The sequence below is a fragment of the Porites lutea genome, chromosome 1, assembly GCF_958299795.1.
Source record: "Porites lutea chromosome 1, jaPorLute2.1, whole genome shotgun sequence".
In the NCBI taxonomy this organism is placed as follows: Eukaryota; Metazoa; Cnidaria; class Anthozoa; order Scleractinia; family Poritidae; genus Porites; species Porites lutea.
The window spans coordinates 43,423,374-43,441,158 of NC_133201.1; the positions used below are offsets into that span (position 1 = coordinate 43,423,374).

Below are 17,785 nucleotides of genomic sequence, written 5' to 3' on the forward strand. Positions count from 1 at the left end.
TGTCTCGATGCGCCCGCGGTACTCCCCACCGAGGGCGCAGCAAGATGTCGAGACACCCCAAGGCTGAAGACTGACCCTAGCCTAAACAACCCAGAGAACTCCGGAGACCGGTTCACAGACCCTCCACTTTCTCTATTAGAGGTCGTCGAGCAAGCGTATGAAAATAAAAACCGCGGGAGATTTATTGACCGCAAGGGCAAGGGGGCTCGGGTTTGAGAAATAAGAAAACAGAGATGGTCCTTTCTTCTATTTCGCGGTCCCCCTTCGTTTTCGGCGCGTTCGCCCACGTGGGAAATCGAATAGGTCATTTCCGAGTTTCCCCGGGCCTCTGTATCAAAACGAGGTTAAGTGTTTAGCCTGCGATATGGAAATGAGTTTTCATTCTCATGCAAACTCGTTTTCACAAGAAAGGTTTTCTGCGCTTGGCCTCATTTGAAAGTGAGTGGTTTTCGACCTCGGAAGTGGCCTATCGTCGGAAAAAAAAGACAAGAGAATTGTACATAGACAGGCTAGCGAAGTGGCGTGTGCAGACTCGTTCCAAGTCCCTATCTTTCTAACATTTTAAAAATGAAGCTTCTCTATGAAGACTATATGAAGGGCTGCGCAACCTTAGATTACAGAGCTGCGATCAGTGGAATCATATCGCAGGCTGTTCTCTTGGTCCCATGGCTCATAACAAACACCGTTTCCTCTGTCCCCTGGGACGTTCCTCCTTGCAGCACAGGATACCCAGGCACACTACAGCCTCCTTGCCCTTGAAGCCAAAATTGTAAGGATTTGTTTGGGAATTTGATAAAACGGTAAAATGGACATAAACAGCCATTGAAGTGTACATACCCGGGAGATCATTCCTCATAACGAAATGCCTTTTGTGGCTTTGCTGTAGAAACCATTGTGCATGTGATGTCAAATCCAGATCCGCGTTTATTTTTAAAATGCATGTAAGTATAATACGACACAGATTTTAAATGCATGCAAACATAACTTTTTGAAAATTACGTTAATTTTAACCCCCCTCTCCTTTTGCCTGCGAATGTAGACTTGTATCAGGGTCGGCTCTACCCGGCAAGTTACTTTTATTACTTTTGGTGGAGATGAGAATGAGAAGCGAAGAGGAAATTTATTTGGGTTCGCAGGCTAATACAAAAGCGCAGATCGATTGTTTTTGCTTTATTACTATACTATATTTTAATAAAAGGAAAGCAGGTTGGGAGGAAAGTAATTTGAACGGGCAGGTTTCTCAAATCCCTTGAAGTTCTCACGGGGCACGTGCCTGCAGCTGCGACCTCGTTTTCATTACACTTAATAACTCGACCCAGTCGTCCGCAATTGTCTTTGAAAGACGTTAGGGTGCGAAACTTTTATTCCCGGAAAACGTTCGACGCCTTAATACTAAAATGGAATATTCCGTTCAGCTTTCAGTTGGGTTTTAATAGGGCACCATGGATCCTTAATTAGCATGGTCTTTATTCTTTATTCTGAAGGGCAATGGTATGAAGTGATATCATCTCGAAACCCTTCTGTAAATATAAATCTTCTTATAGTTTGTTGGCTGTAGGCCTCCAAAAAAAAACAATGTTTGAATCTATTGCTGCGTCACTACTAAATCACGTCCTAGGGAAATATATCAAGGACTTGGACAGTTCGAATCTGCGACTTGCGATTCTGCAAGGTAAGCATCAGCTGTGTTAAATATTGCTAAAGAACTGATTGGGCGAGTAATGTAAGCACTTATCTATCCTGAAAAGCTTAGTGTACATTTATATATAATTCAATCAGGCGTAAAATCACAACGTAATGTCCAGTATGACAGAGGACTAACCGCTTAAAATCTTTTTTTGATGAGACAACTGCCACCTCAAAAAAGTCACGTCCAGCGCGAAGCTAGAGAAAATACCTTCGCAATGCACTTCTCGTTGAAAGCTTCGCTACTAAATAAATAAATGGGCTAGTCCCGACAACGTTAGGAAGGCACGTATTAAACCTTAAAAAAGATCGCAAGGGTTTGTCTTTGTTGAAGCTTTAAGTTATGATTGCATAGTGTTTCTTTATTATTTATTGAGCGCTTTATGTAATATTTTCCCGAGTTTTTCCAGTCACCAAGCAATTTGCTTCTTATGGCGTGACACTGTCACTTGTGTCAGTTATGTTGACTTAGCGTGACTGAACAAATTTTGCTGACCAACCGAGCATACGGAGCTTCCTGTGTCAGTTTTGAATGATATATTAATTTTGTTGCTTTGCGAGGAGTTATGAAGCCTTAATACAAGTCAAAGATATTTTTGGGTTTTAGTGGAGCTCTCTTGCAAGCGAAGCGCATGCAGCGGAGCACCATGGATAAGAAAGTTTGTTTATCTATGCATCCAAGAAATTTTGGTTCTGACAAAATCATCCGTACATACACGGATCTTGTTCGTACGTACGTCAACCCCATCATGTAAGTCGGGGTGAAATTTTGCTTTTCAAGTACCCTTGCATTTCGTCATTAAATTGCATAGCCACCCGGACTTTTAGAGATAAGAAAATAACAACAACAAAGCCAATTCTTTCTTTCGACTTAATTTTAATGTCTACATTGGCGTGGATAACAGAGAAAGAGCTAGAGTGACAGATAAAAAACAAAGGAGACCAATTTTGTTGGAAGAAAAACATGAAAATTTTATATCTGTGGTGAGAAAATGAGAAATGCCAGGGAGAACACTGAGGTGAAAATGAGCAGCAGAGAAAAAAGTGAACAGGACCACATACAACTTTTCCTCCGTAAAACATGTAACAAGGAAGTGTCTGGAAGTTTTGCGTTGTAGTTATGCAAAATAATGGCAACAAAATGTACAATAAAAGTGTGCTGCATGTGCAAAGTTGTTTTTTTGCTAATTAGACCTAAAAATTTTTTTGGGCCCTTTTTGTTGCCCTTGCCACTCAGCATTACACGATTTCATATTTTGTTTGAGATATTAATGAGAGCTTCACTTTTAGCCCTGGATAAATCTCTATATATTATTTCAGTGTTATGGCTAGGTTGTGATCAGATCCAATTCTTGCAGGGAAGTGAATGAATACTGTATTTCCTTGAATAATAGCCATCCCTTGATTAATCACCTCCCTTGAATAATTGCCCCCCTTTGATTGAAATATTTAAAATAATTGTCTTCCCCAGGCCCTTGGCCATCTCCTCTTTGTTTTATCCTCTCCTGTCAAGTTAAAAATTGACTCAAGTTTTTTTTATTGAATTGTTTTCATTGATTTTAGAAATTAACCTTGAAAATTAATCAAGGAACCAAGTTTGGAACACTTAAAAAGCCCATTTTCAGTTTACTTGATGTGATTATTTTTCGATTTACTGGGCTAATAAAACAAAATATTGAAATGATGATTATTTCAATATTTTGTCTTATTATCCCAGTAAAAGGGGCCAATTATTTGAGGGAGGCAATTATTCAAGGGAGGTAGTTATTACCTCCCTTGAATAATTGCCTACCCTCAAATAATTGGCCCCTTTTGGTGCCAATACAGGAAATACGGTAAATGGAAAAGTACTTAGTTAAAGTATGCACAGCTTTCCTTTTTATGGGCCATGCATTTTTGGGAAGAGGCCATTGAAGACACAGAAAAATTATTGGAATCAAACGTCTTAAATTGTCTACTAAAGATAACAACAGTCAATTTGCATAAAATAGGTCTTAAAATGAGGGAATGACATTTCAGACAACTTAGCTACTAAGTCTCCTAATGAGGACAGGGCCATGTCCCTCACTCCACTACCCCCCCCACCCCAGGAAAGTGTGCCTCTGGCTCATATTTTTTGCCTTACCAGTCATGAGTGGTCTCTTACCTGCTGAGCTAAAACTTAGGGAGAACACTGTTAGAGATAATGTCAGATAATCTTGCTCTTTCTTCTAGGAAATGTTGTTCTTACGGATCTTGAACTGCGAGATGATGCATTGGTAAGTTGCATTTTAGAAAGTGTGTTAAATAAGTGGACAGAGTCCAGTCCGCTGGGAGATGTATGTTCTGTCTTTTGATTGCGCTTCTTGATCAGTAAATCTTAATTGTGATTTGCAATTATGTATATAAATTTTTGTTGTTAGAAATGAGAGATAATTTCAAGCAAAATTGGATGCAAAACGTTCAAATTAAAATTTGTTGTTCGCCTGACCTGGTTGGAGCACTGTTTGAGCATTTAACCTTCATTAATCCAACTGCACCCTGCTCCCCACCCCTGGCCCGCCTCTAAAGAGTACCCTTTTCATGTTTCAGGTTCATAAAAGAATAGGGATTTCTCTAGTTAAAGTATATGAAAGGGTAGGGAAATCTGTCACTTAAATATTTAAAAGGCCTTGGATTGAAATATTTTGAAACAACACATCTTGCAGCATTATTATTTCAGTTTATTAAATGCTGCCTATAATCATGCAAGAGAAGACTTGCTGTTAGTAGGTATGAGAAAGGGGTACCTTTTTTTCTGTCAAAAGTGGTATGTAAACGGGTAAGGGGTTGGACCTTGGTGCGGAGTCTCCCTGTATAAAACAATTTTGACTGCCCCCCACTGGGATTGCATCCAGTAAGCGGAATGAAATGTGGTCAATCTTGGCCGGGTTGACAGCTCCATACAAATCCCTGTATTTTATCAACCCAACTCTTGAGTTGGTGTCTTTGTTTGTTGCACTGTGGGAACTGACAATGGAGGCTAATAATTGACCTCTTCTCCCCAAAAAGTGTTCTGTTCTGTTGCTTGAATTGGGTGGGGGGAAGGGAAGGGAATAGGTAGGACTATGAAAGCAAAAGTGTTCCTTACCGATGTCAGTTGACTGATTTTATTTCCTAGAAAACATACTTTATGTGACCTTGTAGTCTGTCATCTTTTATCAAGTCTTAAATTGATGTGAGTAGGTTACTCTACGTGGTAGGCATAGTAATTATCCAGCCACTTAATTTGCGGGTAGGATCCAGTTTGTCAGCATGAATGGCCATTAGTAGCCTCCCCGCAGATGTCCTTTGGAGTTCGTTTGCCACGCATTTGTTTCTCCCCCACGGATGGTCTGTGTTCTTTAAATCTTTCATAATTATCACGTGGGTGATTCCTGCCTTGATTAAAGACAAGATAAAGGAGTCTGTATTACTGCTCCTCTGGTGGAGAGGATGTTGGTTCATTACTGAGTGCATCACTCCTTTCACAACATTATTCATCACCTGGGTGCAGTCAGCAGAGCCAGTCAATCTGAACATGATAAAAGTACTCTCCCACTGTAATGTTACTAGGACCTTCTTATACACCTGGCGTTGTGGCGACAATGTCAGGGTTCTTCTGTAAGTAAACAAAGCGAGTGAGGGCAAGGGTTGATGTCACTTCTTTCATTTGGCTACATGTACTATGAAGTTATACGGAAAAATGAATCAAAATTGGTCCCCCAAGAGCAAACTATCTCATGGGGGAATTCAACACAACCCCAGGGGGAGTCATCCGGGTTTTAAGTGACAGCGATGATCAAATGGGGCAAAAATGAAAACCCAAAAAAATGCCTGGACTAAAATTTAACCCCCCAAATATCCCATGCCGAATTTCCAAGCCATAGAAATATACTTAAAGCATTAAATGATATAACACGAAAAATAGAAACATTAGTTTTGAATACCCCAAAAAATCCCTACTTAAATCAAGCTACCCCCAAAAAATACTTGCCGAAATTTTCCTTCCCCCCAAAAATCCCGAAATCGAAAATTTCAAACCCCCAAAAATCCTTCGATCATCCCTGTCACTTGAAATCCGAAGGACACCCCTGGGGACACAAATGGCTGATGACGGCAGTGTTAACGTCTGTATTTGATGTCTTACTCATTTTGGTGAATGCTGTTTTTTTTTTCTAAGGACGAGTTACACCTTCCAGTGGAGGTCACCCATGGCTATGTTGGTAAGTTATTCATAAAACAGGAGCATAGGTGAATTAGTGTAACAATCGTTAGCTGTCACCCTCATAAAGTGTCACATAAAGTGCTTCTCTTTTTTGAAAAGTTGTATTTCTTCTTCTTTCTTCTTATTTCCTACTACAGTCGAAGATCTCATAAGCGACCAACTCTAGTTACGACCACCTTTGTGAAACCCCGCTTGAACTGTGACTTAAACTTCGTAATGAAAACCTCTCGTAAGCGAACGCTCCCCTAAGCGACTGTGACCACTTTTGGGATTACTCAACTGGACTTTTCCTTTGTTTTTAGGCTCTTGAAGCGACCACTCAGAGTCTTATTCACAAAAATCAACTTTTTTTATGAAACTGCACACTGCCCTCATGGTTCTTTGATAAAGATCTTGGGCTTATTTTGGTCCAAAAAAACTGGACGTAAAGTTTAGCCTCGTCTATATCAGATATAAAGACACTCATTAAGCATAAAATTTCTTTTGATTTTCCTTTGATTATTAATGAGTTTCTGAAGCTCTCCTAAGTGAAAGAAATCCAAGACAGTCTTGGATCCTGGATGTAGTTCCAAAAGATATCCATACCTCCGCCCCACGGAGGGCACTATTGCTTTAGACCCCCCACCCCCCTGGAAATTCCATTTCAGCGGGTGCTTATCAGACCCCCCCCCCCCCCCCCCAGCCCCTGGAAATTTCCGTACTTTCCCAATTTGGTTAGGCACCCCCCTGGAAAGTAGATAGTAGAAAGTAGATAAAGTGGATAGTTACGTGAAAAATGCTGTTGCGCTATACTATTATGCGAAAGTTAATTGTTTCTGCGATAAAGAGAGAAAAAAATCCTTTTGTTCATGTTAATACAGTGTCTTATAATCTCAATTTTGCCATGGAAAGGTCTTTCTTAGTTAATGTATAATTAACGGCCATTTACTGAGGAATATGAATGTTGATACCTTTCACGACACAAATGATGCTATCTGTAACTAAACACCAAGTCAGGAAAAACATGCATATGTCAGGCTTGGCTAAGAACGCGACCACATTACGGTAAATACCACAATTTATAAAATAACTAAGATAGTACGCGCGTTCTGATTGGTTAAAAACCTATGGTTTATTGTGCCGGTAAACTCATAGAAAACTTAAAGTTATTTTGTAAAAGCAATAGACTACACTTTCTATGGGTATACCGCGTGATAACCCACTTAGGATGTGGGGAGAACACTCAAAAAGCTTGTAAATCACTCACCTTCGGCTCGTGGTTTACAAGCTCTTCTCGTGTTCTCCCAACATCCCGCGTGGGTTATCACACTGGTAAACCCACAGAAAGTGTGGTCTATTGCTTAAATATATCAGCTTTATTATCCAGCTATACATCCGAGAAGTTTATTTATGAGCTGATGATAACTATCTATGTTGTAAGAGGTGAAGAAAAAATAAAATTTAGCCGACCGTTAATAAAGCATTATCGATGAAAACAATATTTATTGTTTTAAAAGATCGTCATCAGTAAAATTTACTGAGAGTTTGCTTAACAGAGCGGCTGTTAGTTTTTGATAACTAACTAGTGTTACTTGAAGTCCCTGGAAAAAGACCTCGAGAAGCCACCCCACCCCCCTCGGAAATTGCGTCCTTTTAGAACCCCCCTGAATTTCCGTTGCCTTCCATAGGTGGGGGGGGGGGGGGGAGGGGGTGGTATGGATATTTTCTGGAACTACATATTCTATGCCGTTGTTTCCGGATTCCAATCGATGGTGGGATTCCAGATTCCTTTAGCTGTATTCCGAATTCCAAAGCCCAAGATTCATTAGTCTAGTCACAGTCGTTTTTAGTGTCGTCACGCAACGTTCCTTGCCAGGAGCGTGGCGTGACGACACTTAAAACGGCTGTGTAGCAGACTAAGGATTCAGGAACCACAAGCAAAGTTTTCTTGGATTCCGGAATTTCCCGGATTCCGGAATCCGAATTCCCTTATATGGGGCGAACCCTTCATTGTTTTACAATGCCGTCGCTTATTAGAGCCCATTCTTGTAAGCGACCAGCTCTAGTTACGACCACTTTTTCCAATTTCCGAAGTGGTCGCTTACGAGAGGTTTGACTGTAGATTATGAAAGCGGGAATTTTCCGTTGTGGCTTGATTCATTTAGGTACCCCCAACCTTTGGTTCAACTCGTATACAAGTATCTAACAGTTTTAATAACGTCAAGAAAAAGAATTGCAGATTTGTAGTCACTCCTAGCTGAGTTCGAGTTGAGTCTTTTGGGGCAAATTTCCACTCTGGATATCGTAGTGATTGGTTCACTGTTCTAATCTCATGACATCTTAGAGCGGTTTTCATTTGAGTGTCGAAAAGTAATTGGTTTTGCACTTTCTACACGATGCGATTGGCTTAAAAGATTCGCGCCACCTTTTCATCCAATCAGAAGTAAAACCAAAGCCAATTGTGACGCGCTCGCATGCATTTTCCCGCGCTTTGCGTCAGCCACATGTAATTACTTCGAGTTTTGATTGGTTCAATGTATTGTCTGTGTCCTATGTGATTGGCCAGAGTAATTACTTTGGTTTTGGTTTTACGACACTCAAACGAAAACCACTCTATATGTTTACAGGTAAAATACGCTTAACAATTCCATGGACAAATCCTTATTCAGGACCATATGAAATAACGGTTCATGACGTCTACCTGATAGCAGGACCTATTCGAGGTGAGCTGATACTGATATTACAGTGCGCTTTAATCTCACAGAACCGGAGTCACTACCTGAGCAGCAGTTAAAGAGATCCAAACTTTTACCAGTTTTCTAAAAACCGTTGCCTTGTATGATTATAGTGCACTTTCTCGGGAAACGTTTTTATCTGAAACTAGTCGTATATTGTTTTGCAGTTAGGTAATATTTTGGTTACATTGCGCCCATATGTAGCAGGTGCTACAAAAATTTATAGATCTTGTCACGATCTTAGTGAAGAATTCTGCAATATTTCAACACTTGTGACGCCGTCTGGGGAACCTTGGTGAACATTTATTTTTCCCTCGAGCTCTCAACATTGCACTGCAGCAAAATGTTGCTTATTCTTTTAGCTATTTGCACGTGAGGTTGCTAGTTGACAATGTGGACATGTCTGATTAGATTCAAGATATCTGTTATACGATGTTTAAAGAGGGGGTAAAGGCGGGGTGCTACGCACGTATCACGGACATTAAAAAGTAGAAATAACGCATCACGGGATTAAAATTCCGTGTTCACGTTTCACGGAAATTTCCGAAGTAAAAGAACAGTGCATGTCTGGACCTGTTCAGAATGCCGCTGTCTACAAAGTTAATGATGAGTTACCACTTAATTGACTTTTAATAGTAGAAAACTGAGACCCGAAGGGCCGAAAAAATATTGTTTGGAGACCGGGCCCCCCTTGTCTGACGGTCTTGCTCTCCTAATAAAAGGAAGCCCAACCTAGACCGCGGTTTAAGAAATCATTGGGCCTCCAGATCTCTTTCTAAGTGAGTTATTTTAAGGAAATGAATGTTTCTCTAGTCTAACCTTGTGCTGCCATGAAGCAATTCTCGATAACCCGTGTTTAGATAAAAGCGCTGAAAAAATTGAAAATGTCTTAGAACACGTTTTTGTTGAACACTGGCTAAACTCTGTTTAATTAACCGGCCTTTAAGTCTTTTAAGACCTTTTAGAAAAGTTTATTTGAAGGTCCACTGGTTTCACTGTAAAATTTGTCTTCAGTTGAGGCTCTACTTTCACGAAAAAAATTAGATGAAAATCACGGATATCGGATAAAAGATTTTAAAGTTCACGCATCACGACAAAGCAAACCTTCACAGTTCACGGATTTTATTTTAAAGTTCACGCATCACGACAAGCAAACTTTCACAGTTCACGGATTTTAATTTCATATTTTCACCTTTCACAAAAATTAGCACTTAATCCTGTATCACGCAATAACCCCTTTTCACCCCCTCTTTAAAGCGCATGTTGGTCAAACGAAGGTGCAGGAAACATTTCAGTTTTAAGCGTAACGTTTCCTATGCCACTTAAGTAAGGGTCGTGACCTGTTTAAGTTGTATGAATAATGTTATTTCTTCAATCCAATTTAGAGAGAAAATATGACCCTGAGAGGGCAACAGCGTCTGAAATTGCGGCAAAGAGGAAAAGACTTTCTCAGATTCAACAGAGAGCTCACCAAACAGAAGCCGACAGTATTGAAGGTTAGTAGTGTAGGAGGATTTGTATGATATTTAAATAAATTATAGCATTTAGGGCAGATTTTAATTTGTCGTTTACAAAGTGAAGCGCCTTCCTGCTTAAAGCACAGTCCATACACATCAGGCCCCTGTTACTTAACAGGTGGGTAATGCTACCTGATCCGACTAAATATGATTCTGTTTTCTCTTTTTGCGTTATTTCGCCCTCTACCTAGTGGAGTTCAATTGGCATTTGAATTTATTAAAAAAGATAGTGGTTTAATTTCGCTACAGTGAATCAACGCGGTGACAGGAGATAAAACAGCACTGTGTCGTGAAAGGTTGACAACTCCAACGAGGTCTTTCTTTTACACCCATCTAGAGTTAGATCAGTGACCGCTTAAATTTGAGACCGAGCATACGGTTTTTTGTCCTTATCCGAAAAGGATACAGTGTAAGGGAGCTTAAGCTACTACTACTACGACGAGATCACGCTTTTTTGTATGTTTCTATACTGTTGTTGTACGGCTAAGTCAGGTCGTGAAACTTCCTGATTTAACTTTTCATGGAGGGCACGATCACAAGAAGACGAGTTTCTTTTCGTTTTCGGAACTCAGGTTAATTCCTTTAGTATTCAGCTCCTGAAAAATTCGCCAAAATTTGACAAAATTGAACGAGTTGGAATCAAAGCTATGAAGTTTCGTTACGTACCTCCCTTTTAAACCACTTGCACTGACGTGAAGCAAAACTACTACTCCGAAGCAGAATATTGGCTGGACATATTAGGCTGATTTAGCAACAGAACGGGAACGTTGACCAATGGCTGAGCGGCAAATCGGGGACCTGAAGTCGAGTTTAGTCCTTTCCGCGCCATTTCCCGTCGACAAATGACGTTCCCGTTCTGTTGCTAAATCAGCCTATTACCTCCCCCTGGACTCTCGGTCTCTTCCTATCTAGGATTAGGCTTTTGTAACTTCAAGGAAGCATCGAACTTCAATTCTTATAGTACGCAATCCCATTTCTTACCAGAAACTCTAAATGGTATTAAATTAATTGTGTCTGGAAGGGTTCTTTCCAGCGCCAACTCAATGAAACGTACGTGGAGCATTGTATAATCCGAATGGCCAGAGAAACAAAGATTCTCCTCAAAGACGGCTGTTGAAAAAATGCATTGAAAGCTTTGTTTTGTTTTGGAGAGAAACTTGCAAACCTGAACCTTAAAACATGATCTTTTGCGGCTGTGATTTTATGAGATGAAATGTTCCGTTGAGAGCCAGGAAATCTGAAATGTATTTAAAACTGGTTTGCTCAGTGTATACGAATTGAGGCTACAGCGTGTTGTTTGGATTGAAATGTAATGTCTATCCATTGTCTCGATTTAGAAAAGCCAGTGGATGATGAAGATGGCTCAGATTCTTTTGTTGACAAATTTGTGGCGCAGATTGTAAAGAATCTAAAGGTAACTCTCTTTAATTTATAACAGCGTAAACAAATTTCGTGTACCAAAACAAATTAATACAATATCCCATAGCGTTTATAAAATTGTATAGACACTTTTTTACATGGGTTTCTTGTCAAAATTGCCAAAACACAACAAATGCAAACTGGTCACTGGTTATCAAAATTCACATGGATGACTATGAATTATCTTGAAAGATAACCCAGAGAATAAAATAGAAAGATGTTCTAGTCGTTGTTTCTTGGGTAGGGAGAAATTGATTGTCGTCAGTTTAATTAGTCCTTGTGACCAATTATTTCACTTTATTTTCCAGGTATCAGTGAAGAACATTCATTTTCGTTATGAGGATAAGGTACGTTAACGAAAAACCCGTTGATCGCGGTAACACTGTTGGTAGCAGTTATGAACAGAAATCGTTCTTCATAGTGAGCACCTTTCTCAATGCTTTTCCTTGGCTTGCAGGTCACATCTCCAAATGCTCCATTTGCTGTTGGGTTTACTCTTGACAATCTGTCAGCTGAGGTGAGTTAAGGTTGGACTAGTATATAATACTAAATTCTCACTTAGGGCAAAATGTTGGGTAAGAAAAAGGGTAAGTGCCCAGCAGAGTCTAAGAATCTTATATTGATCAATCGCTTTTCATTTGATAACGCACGTTGTGAAGTAGTGAAGTTCCGCTGGTCAGTCAGTTCGGTTGTACATTTTGTAGTCCTCTTCTGTTTATCAAGTTGAGTCTCCTTCGAGTATACGCCTAGTGACTCCCCCCCTGGGAGACTCCCATGTGTAACTTTAAAGTCTCCAAAGCTGTTTCATTGTTTTATAGCTGATAATGAGTGACTTATCTTTTCAGACTACAAATGAATTGTGGCAGGAATGCGTTGTGGATTCATCTATCAAAACAGTGTATAAGGTGAGTGTTGAACGCCTAACGTACACGTTAAGTTTGTGTAAGGACAACTACGCCGCATAAAAGGGAGTTTTAAGTTTTAAAAAGAAGAAGTAAGTTATGAGCCTAACTAATCAGTGGCCTATCCAGGGGAGGGTCTGGGGGTTAATTTGCCACAAAAAAGTTCAACAGTCCTTTCTGAACCAAAGTTTGGAACCCACCCTAAATCCCAAATCTGTAGGTTGTCAAAAAGCCGGCCTCCTCTTTCAAAATGTTTCCGTCTCAGTTGTTTTAATAGGGAGCTTAAGTAACGACGTCGGCGACGGCAGCGAAAACGTCCCTCAAAAAGTGAATTCGCGCTGCTTCCAACTTCATCGTTCTTATTCCAATTCTTTTAATTTGTCAAAAGTTGGCGATTTTTCGGGAGTTGAATTTTAAAGGAGTGTATCTAAGTTCACAAAAAGAAAAAGAAAATCGTTGTCTTGTGTTCACGTCCTCCATAAAACGTGAAATTAGGGAGTTCCACGTCGTCGTCGTGCAGTGACGGCAAAATAATGTACAAAAGGCGTGATGCACGTGCAGAGTTGTTGTTTTGCCAATCTGAACCTGTTGCTTTTTTGACTTTCTCGTTGCCGTCGCCGTCGTCGTTGCTTAAGCTCCCTAATTTGAGCACCAAGGTGATGGAAACCATTTGTCAATGCAAGTAAGACCAATTAATAATGGATATTTCAAATAGTTGCCCTCCCCCTATCTTGTTAAGTCATTAAACTATTAATTAACAAGCAAGCGTTAGGAACAACTGTACGATAAAATATTTATCTACTCTTTTGTCATTGGTTTTCTAAAAGGATCTGTTTAAAGGCTTAACGTTATATGTTAACGGTTCTTTTGTGTTTCTCAATCTAAAGATCGTAAGTCTCGATTGCCTTTCTGTCTACTGGAACACCAATCAGAATTCAGATATGTTTTTTGGAAAAAAGAGTTCATGGAAGGTGAGAGTTATTTTTCCTCTTATCTCTTTATTTCGATGTTAGGTTTTGGTAGATTGGTTACGCTGGAAGCTGCTGGACACTTGCAAATGGTTAATGCATTGTAATAAAGCTTTATTTATTTTATTTATTTTAGGATTTATTGAGTCACGGTATTTCAAGTAAAACAAGCGTTCCCTCCAACTACGAATTCAGTATGTATGAATTATGAATTGTAGGAGTAGATCTCGATAAAATCATAAATAATTATGATTTCCAAACTAAAAAATGTGCTAATGGTTTTACTGATAGTGCTGAAGCCCTTGTCTGCAGAATGTCACGTCATTGTTGACCAGTCATCAGAAATAATTCGTGATACACCAAAGGTAATATCCACATTTGTGTATACTTTCATTATTGTAAACTAGAGTGACTCACTTAACGCACTTTATTTGAGTGTCAATGTATTTAACACGGTAGTACTAGTGTCCTAAATTAGTGTTTTCGTGCTAAATACATTGACACTCAAATAAAGTGCATAAAGTGAGATTGTTTACAAAATGCAGCTTTGGCCAGACTTGTTCAAATCCCTAACTGTTTTGAATTTTAGTGTTTACTTATCGCTCATGCATGAATCATTGCCTATCCTAGTTTCGTTAACAGCGTCTTCTGTGTGAATAATTCAGGATTTTCAGGAACTTTTTGAAGTAGCGGAGTCATAGGTGAATCAAGGGGACGTCAGCTCCATTGGTGCGAACATGAATGCCGAAGGCCAAGCTTCTATGGGATCTGGTGCATGGTCCTCCGCGAAACGTTTGAAATTAGAGTCCTCTAATGACGTTTCGTGGTGCGAAAGTGGTTGACAGAGATGATCTTAGTTCGCATAGAAAGCAAAATAAGGCTCAATTCTTTCTTCGATAAACACATACAAAATCATTCGATTTATTTACACTTAAGAAAGAACTGTTTTGTGCGAGAGAACCTTACATGTCAAACGACCGCACTCAAGTTTAGCTTCTGGCATGAAACAAAATCTCTGAAAATTATATGGCATTTGACCCTTATAACAGTAACTTCTAGAAGCAATCATTAACAGTACAAAGGTCGACAACTCAGTAGTAGCAACTAAAAGGAAAGTTTAATTTTCATGAATTTACTGAACAAAAGGCACTTACCTTTTTTTCTGGTTTCTTATTGTTTGCTTCTGCAGTTGCTGATAGAAGTTTTGCAGCAAGAGTTATCTTTAGTGTTCTCTCAAAACCAGGTTTGTGTAATAGAATTGTGATGAGGATCTTGAATATTACTGCAGTTTGATTGCTCTGCGACTTTGTGCAATAACACTGTTAAATACTGTGCACATCATAAAATTTAGCCCCCGAGACCATGATGACTTGTCAATACGATATTTAAAGCTTTAAAATTGCCTTCAAATACCACCAAAACAAGAGTCACGTTCATATTTCTTTGTACATAGTAGTTGAAAAGTACTCGCAATGTTGTGGAACCCAAATAGTATGAGAAAATCAGAACTCTTCCTGATGGGCAAAACGGCCTTTTAAGCATAACGCCACGCCTGCATATACCAGTCACTCGTGTTCGGATCAATTGGATTAAATGTCATTCTCCTTATTCCAATGTGAACGAAAACGTGGAATTATGAGGATTTATCTAAGCAATGCTGTTTATGGATATCAGTGAAAAGGTGAGCCTTTTATTTATGGGAGCAATTTCCTGTTTCATTCCAAGAGTCCCAGCCAGTGTATACACTTGTACTTCATTAGTAATGAGCTAGATATCCAGTATTTTTTTTATTTATAAATTGTTTTCAATTTGAGTACAAAATGTAAACCAAGTAAGCTCAAGCAATTCCATCTGATTTTTGTTTTACTTATTCATTTGTTTTAGTTTCACAATCTGATGGACATGATTGAGTCATTTGAGCTCATGACTGTTAACCAAATGTACCTAAAATATCAGCCAGCGTTACCAGTGAAGGAGGACCCGGCTGCCTGGTAAACACTTCCACTAATGTCGTCACGTTCTTGCAACTACAACTTGCAATTACAAAATAAATATGAAACCTTAAGTGTAGAAGAAAGTATTGTAAGAAGGAGCTGTCGGTTGTGATCGTTTATTTGGTAAGAATTACACCGCATGAGTTGTCGTTTTAATGTAAGAGTCAAACGCTTTGTTTTCTCTTCTATATTGTTGCTAGCATAGGACAAATGTAAAGTTTATCAGCATGGATAAACAGTATTAACTTAAGATGCTAAAAAGTACATCTCAAACTGAAGTACATCTCAGAGAGAAATAGAGGAGATTGACGCTAAATCGTCACTCGGCAAAGAAAGTAGCAGTAAACAGTTTTCTAACTAAATAATCAAATAAAAATGTTCGCTTGTCATTGACATAAAAAATTTGCCAATTTAATTGACTTATTCAGGTGGAGATATGCATATACTGCAATTTGTGAGGAGAAAATTAGAAGTTGGACGTGGGCCCACATAAAGGAACACAGGTACATGATAACTACCTCTATGCGGAAACGGCGACTTTGTGACATAACCGTGCAGTTCTTGTATCGTATACTTTGAAATTTTTACATTAGCGCAAATTAACTTGGATGAAAATAGCAATTTCTTTATTTTTTTAGGATGCGTTACAACCTCTACAAGGAACTTTGGGAGAGGAAGTTGAAAGGTTTGAATGAAGATGAAAGACCAACGGTATTATCAAGTATTCAGGTATAGTCCGCTTTTCAAAGTTTGACATTTTCATGCTGAAGCATTGTGATGATGGTGTTTCAATTAAAACTGGCTTTTGTAACAGTTGTACTCTATCTTTGTTTAGTCACTTGAGGATAAGATGGATATCCCTAGTATTCTGATTGCACGGAAGCATGCAGAAGTTGAGGTATGTCTACCTTTTTTTATTTTCGGTATTTTTGAGCAACTGCTTTGACCCCCTTTACCAAGTCTCTGTTTGACAGACACCCACCACTGAAATGGCCGTTCTTTGACAATGCTGTCAAACGGTATATTTTTTCGTTTTTGAATAGCTGCCATCACCTTACTATGGTAAAGAGTTGGCAGCTTCACGATTGGGTTTGACTTAAAAGGTCAGGTCAGAATCTTTAAAAGTTAATTGGAGGATTGCACAAGCCAAAGGGTATAACAGCGAAACATACAGTCATTGGTGAACGTAGAGAAAAATCAAACCCCTAAACACCAAAAGCTAAGCTAGATTTTGTCACTGCTGGTGTAGTTGTAAGGTACTTGTGTTCTTATGTTACTCAGGTTCCTCCTAGCGAGAGGTTTGACCCAAGTAAAAAAAAAAAATCTGGTAGTTGGTGGTCGTGGTTTGGTTTTGGTTCTGCAAGCAACACTGTTTCAACTGATTACGAGGGCGTTACAGACGAAGGTTTGTTGACCGTTATTCAGTACATAAATTTATTTATTATATAGTTTAGAGAGCGTCAAATGCAGAGAATTTCGATATATTCGGGATAGACATTTAGATGCTTAACTTGACAATGTACATATTTCCTTTTTATAGATCAGGAAATCTGGTCAAATTTGTCTGTTTCTGCCCTTCCCTCAGAGGAGAAGGAGAAGTTGTACAAAGCTATTGACTATAATGAAAGTGTCCGAGTAAAATATCCCACTGAGGTAAGGACCTGCATGGTTATTCGATTTTTCGTTGTTGCGTGACCGTTAAATGATAAGTTCTCTCTGTCGAAGACACAAACAAGCGGAAAAAAGTTACCACATTGAAACGGCAGTCTGTGCCTCGTTGTTGATTCAGTGATTGTGATTGTAATCACTTTTCACCACTAAAGCTTGGATTAGGTTTGGCGCAAAAATTCATTTACCTACAACATTCTCGAGGATACCTTGACTATAAATTCCTAAAGGCAGCTTAATCCAAAATGCAAGAAGAATGTGAGGGACGCAAACGTATTTCCAGGGAGAGACACTGCCTAATGCTTGTTTTACTAAAATACGGAATTAGAGTTGCCACGGTCTGAGGTCTTCGTGTGTTATTGTTTTTAATGTCAAGTCTCTTTCCATTTACCACAGTTCATCAAATCAAGAATAACTTTCAACCTTGATAGTTGCACGGTTATACTTCGTGACACGACAAACAGGTGGGTTGTGAAACTTCCTTCTGTTCATCTTTTATCTGTGCATTAGTTCTATCCTTATGAGATAAAGTAGTTTAACATTGTTGGGATTGTTGTAGTGAAATTGCACAAGTTTATACAGAAGGATTTGAGGCATGTTTGCAGTACAGACCAGCTCAGTCAGCTTTTCGGTAAGCAAAAGAAATATGTTAATAAATTATTTTTCTGTCACGGTGTGGTCATTTTAGGGTT

The 17,785-nt window shown here is 39.2% G+C and overlaps 1 protein-coding gene across 1 annotated transcript in view; it reads left to right on the top strand.

The window, feature by feature from the left end:
• The first annotated feature begins 1,478 nt into the window (after positions 1 to 1,478).
• The window catches only part of LOC140951856 (intermembrane lipid transfer protein VPS13C-like), a 139,190-nt gene continuing 122,883 nt past the window's right edge, over positions 1,479 to 17,785 (top strand). The window contains exons 1-21 of the mRNA XM_073401220.1: positions 1,479 to 1,672; positions 3,901 to 3,944; positions 5,867 to 5,909; positions 8,518 to 8,613; positions 10,011 to 10,121; positions 11,480 to 11,556; positions 11,870 to 11,908; positions 12,019 to 12,078; positions 12,407 to 12,466; positions 13,351 to 13,434; positions 13,568 to 13,625; positions 13,723 to 13,796; positions 14,621 to 14,674; positions 15,316 to 15,422; positions 15,854 to 15,928; positions 16,064 to 16,154; positions 16,261 to 16,323; positions 16,707 to 16,830; positions 16,966 to 17,078; positions 17,490 to 17,557; positions 17,653 to 17,724. Of these exons, the coding sequence (XP_073257321.1) occupies positions 1,576 to 1,672; positions 3,901 to 3,944; positions 5,867 to 5,909; positions 8,518 to 8,613; positions 10,011 to 10,121; positions 11,480 to 11,556; positions 11,870 to 11,908; positions 12,019 to 12,078; positions 12,407 to 12,466; positions 13,351 to 13,434; positions 13,568 to 13,625; positions 13,723 to 13,796; positions 14,621 to 14,674; positions 15,316 to 15,422; positions 15,854 to 15,928; positions 16,064 to 16,154; positions 16,261 to 16,323; positions 16,707 to 16,830; positions 16,966 to 17,078; positions 17,490 to 17,557; positions 17,653 to 17,724 (1,610 nt within the window). The 5' untranslated portion in view covers positions 1,479 to 1,575. The remainder of the gene's footprint in view (positions 1,673 to 3,900; positions 3,945 to 5,866; positions 5,910 to 8,517; positions 8,614 to 10,010; positions 10,122 to 11,479; positions 11,557 to 11,869; positions 11,909 to 12,018; positions 12,079 to 12,406; positions 12,467 to 13,350; positions 13,435 to 13,567; positions 13,626 to 13,722; positions 13,797 to 14,620; positions 14,675 to 15,315; positions 15,423 to 15,853; positions 15,929 to 16,063; positions 16,155 to 16,260; positions 16,324 to 16,706; positions 16,831 to 16,965; positions 17,079 to 17,489; positions 17,558 to 17,652; positions 17,725 to 17,785) is intronic.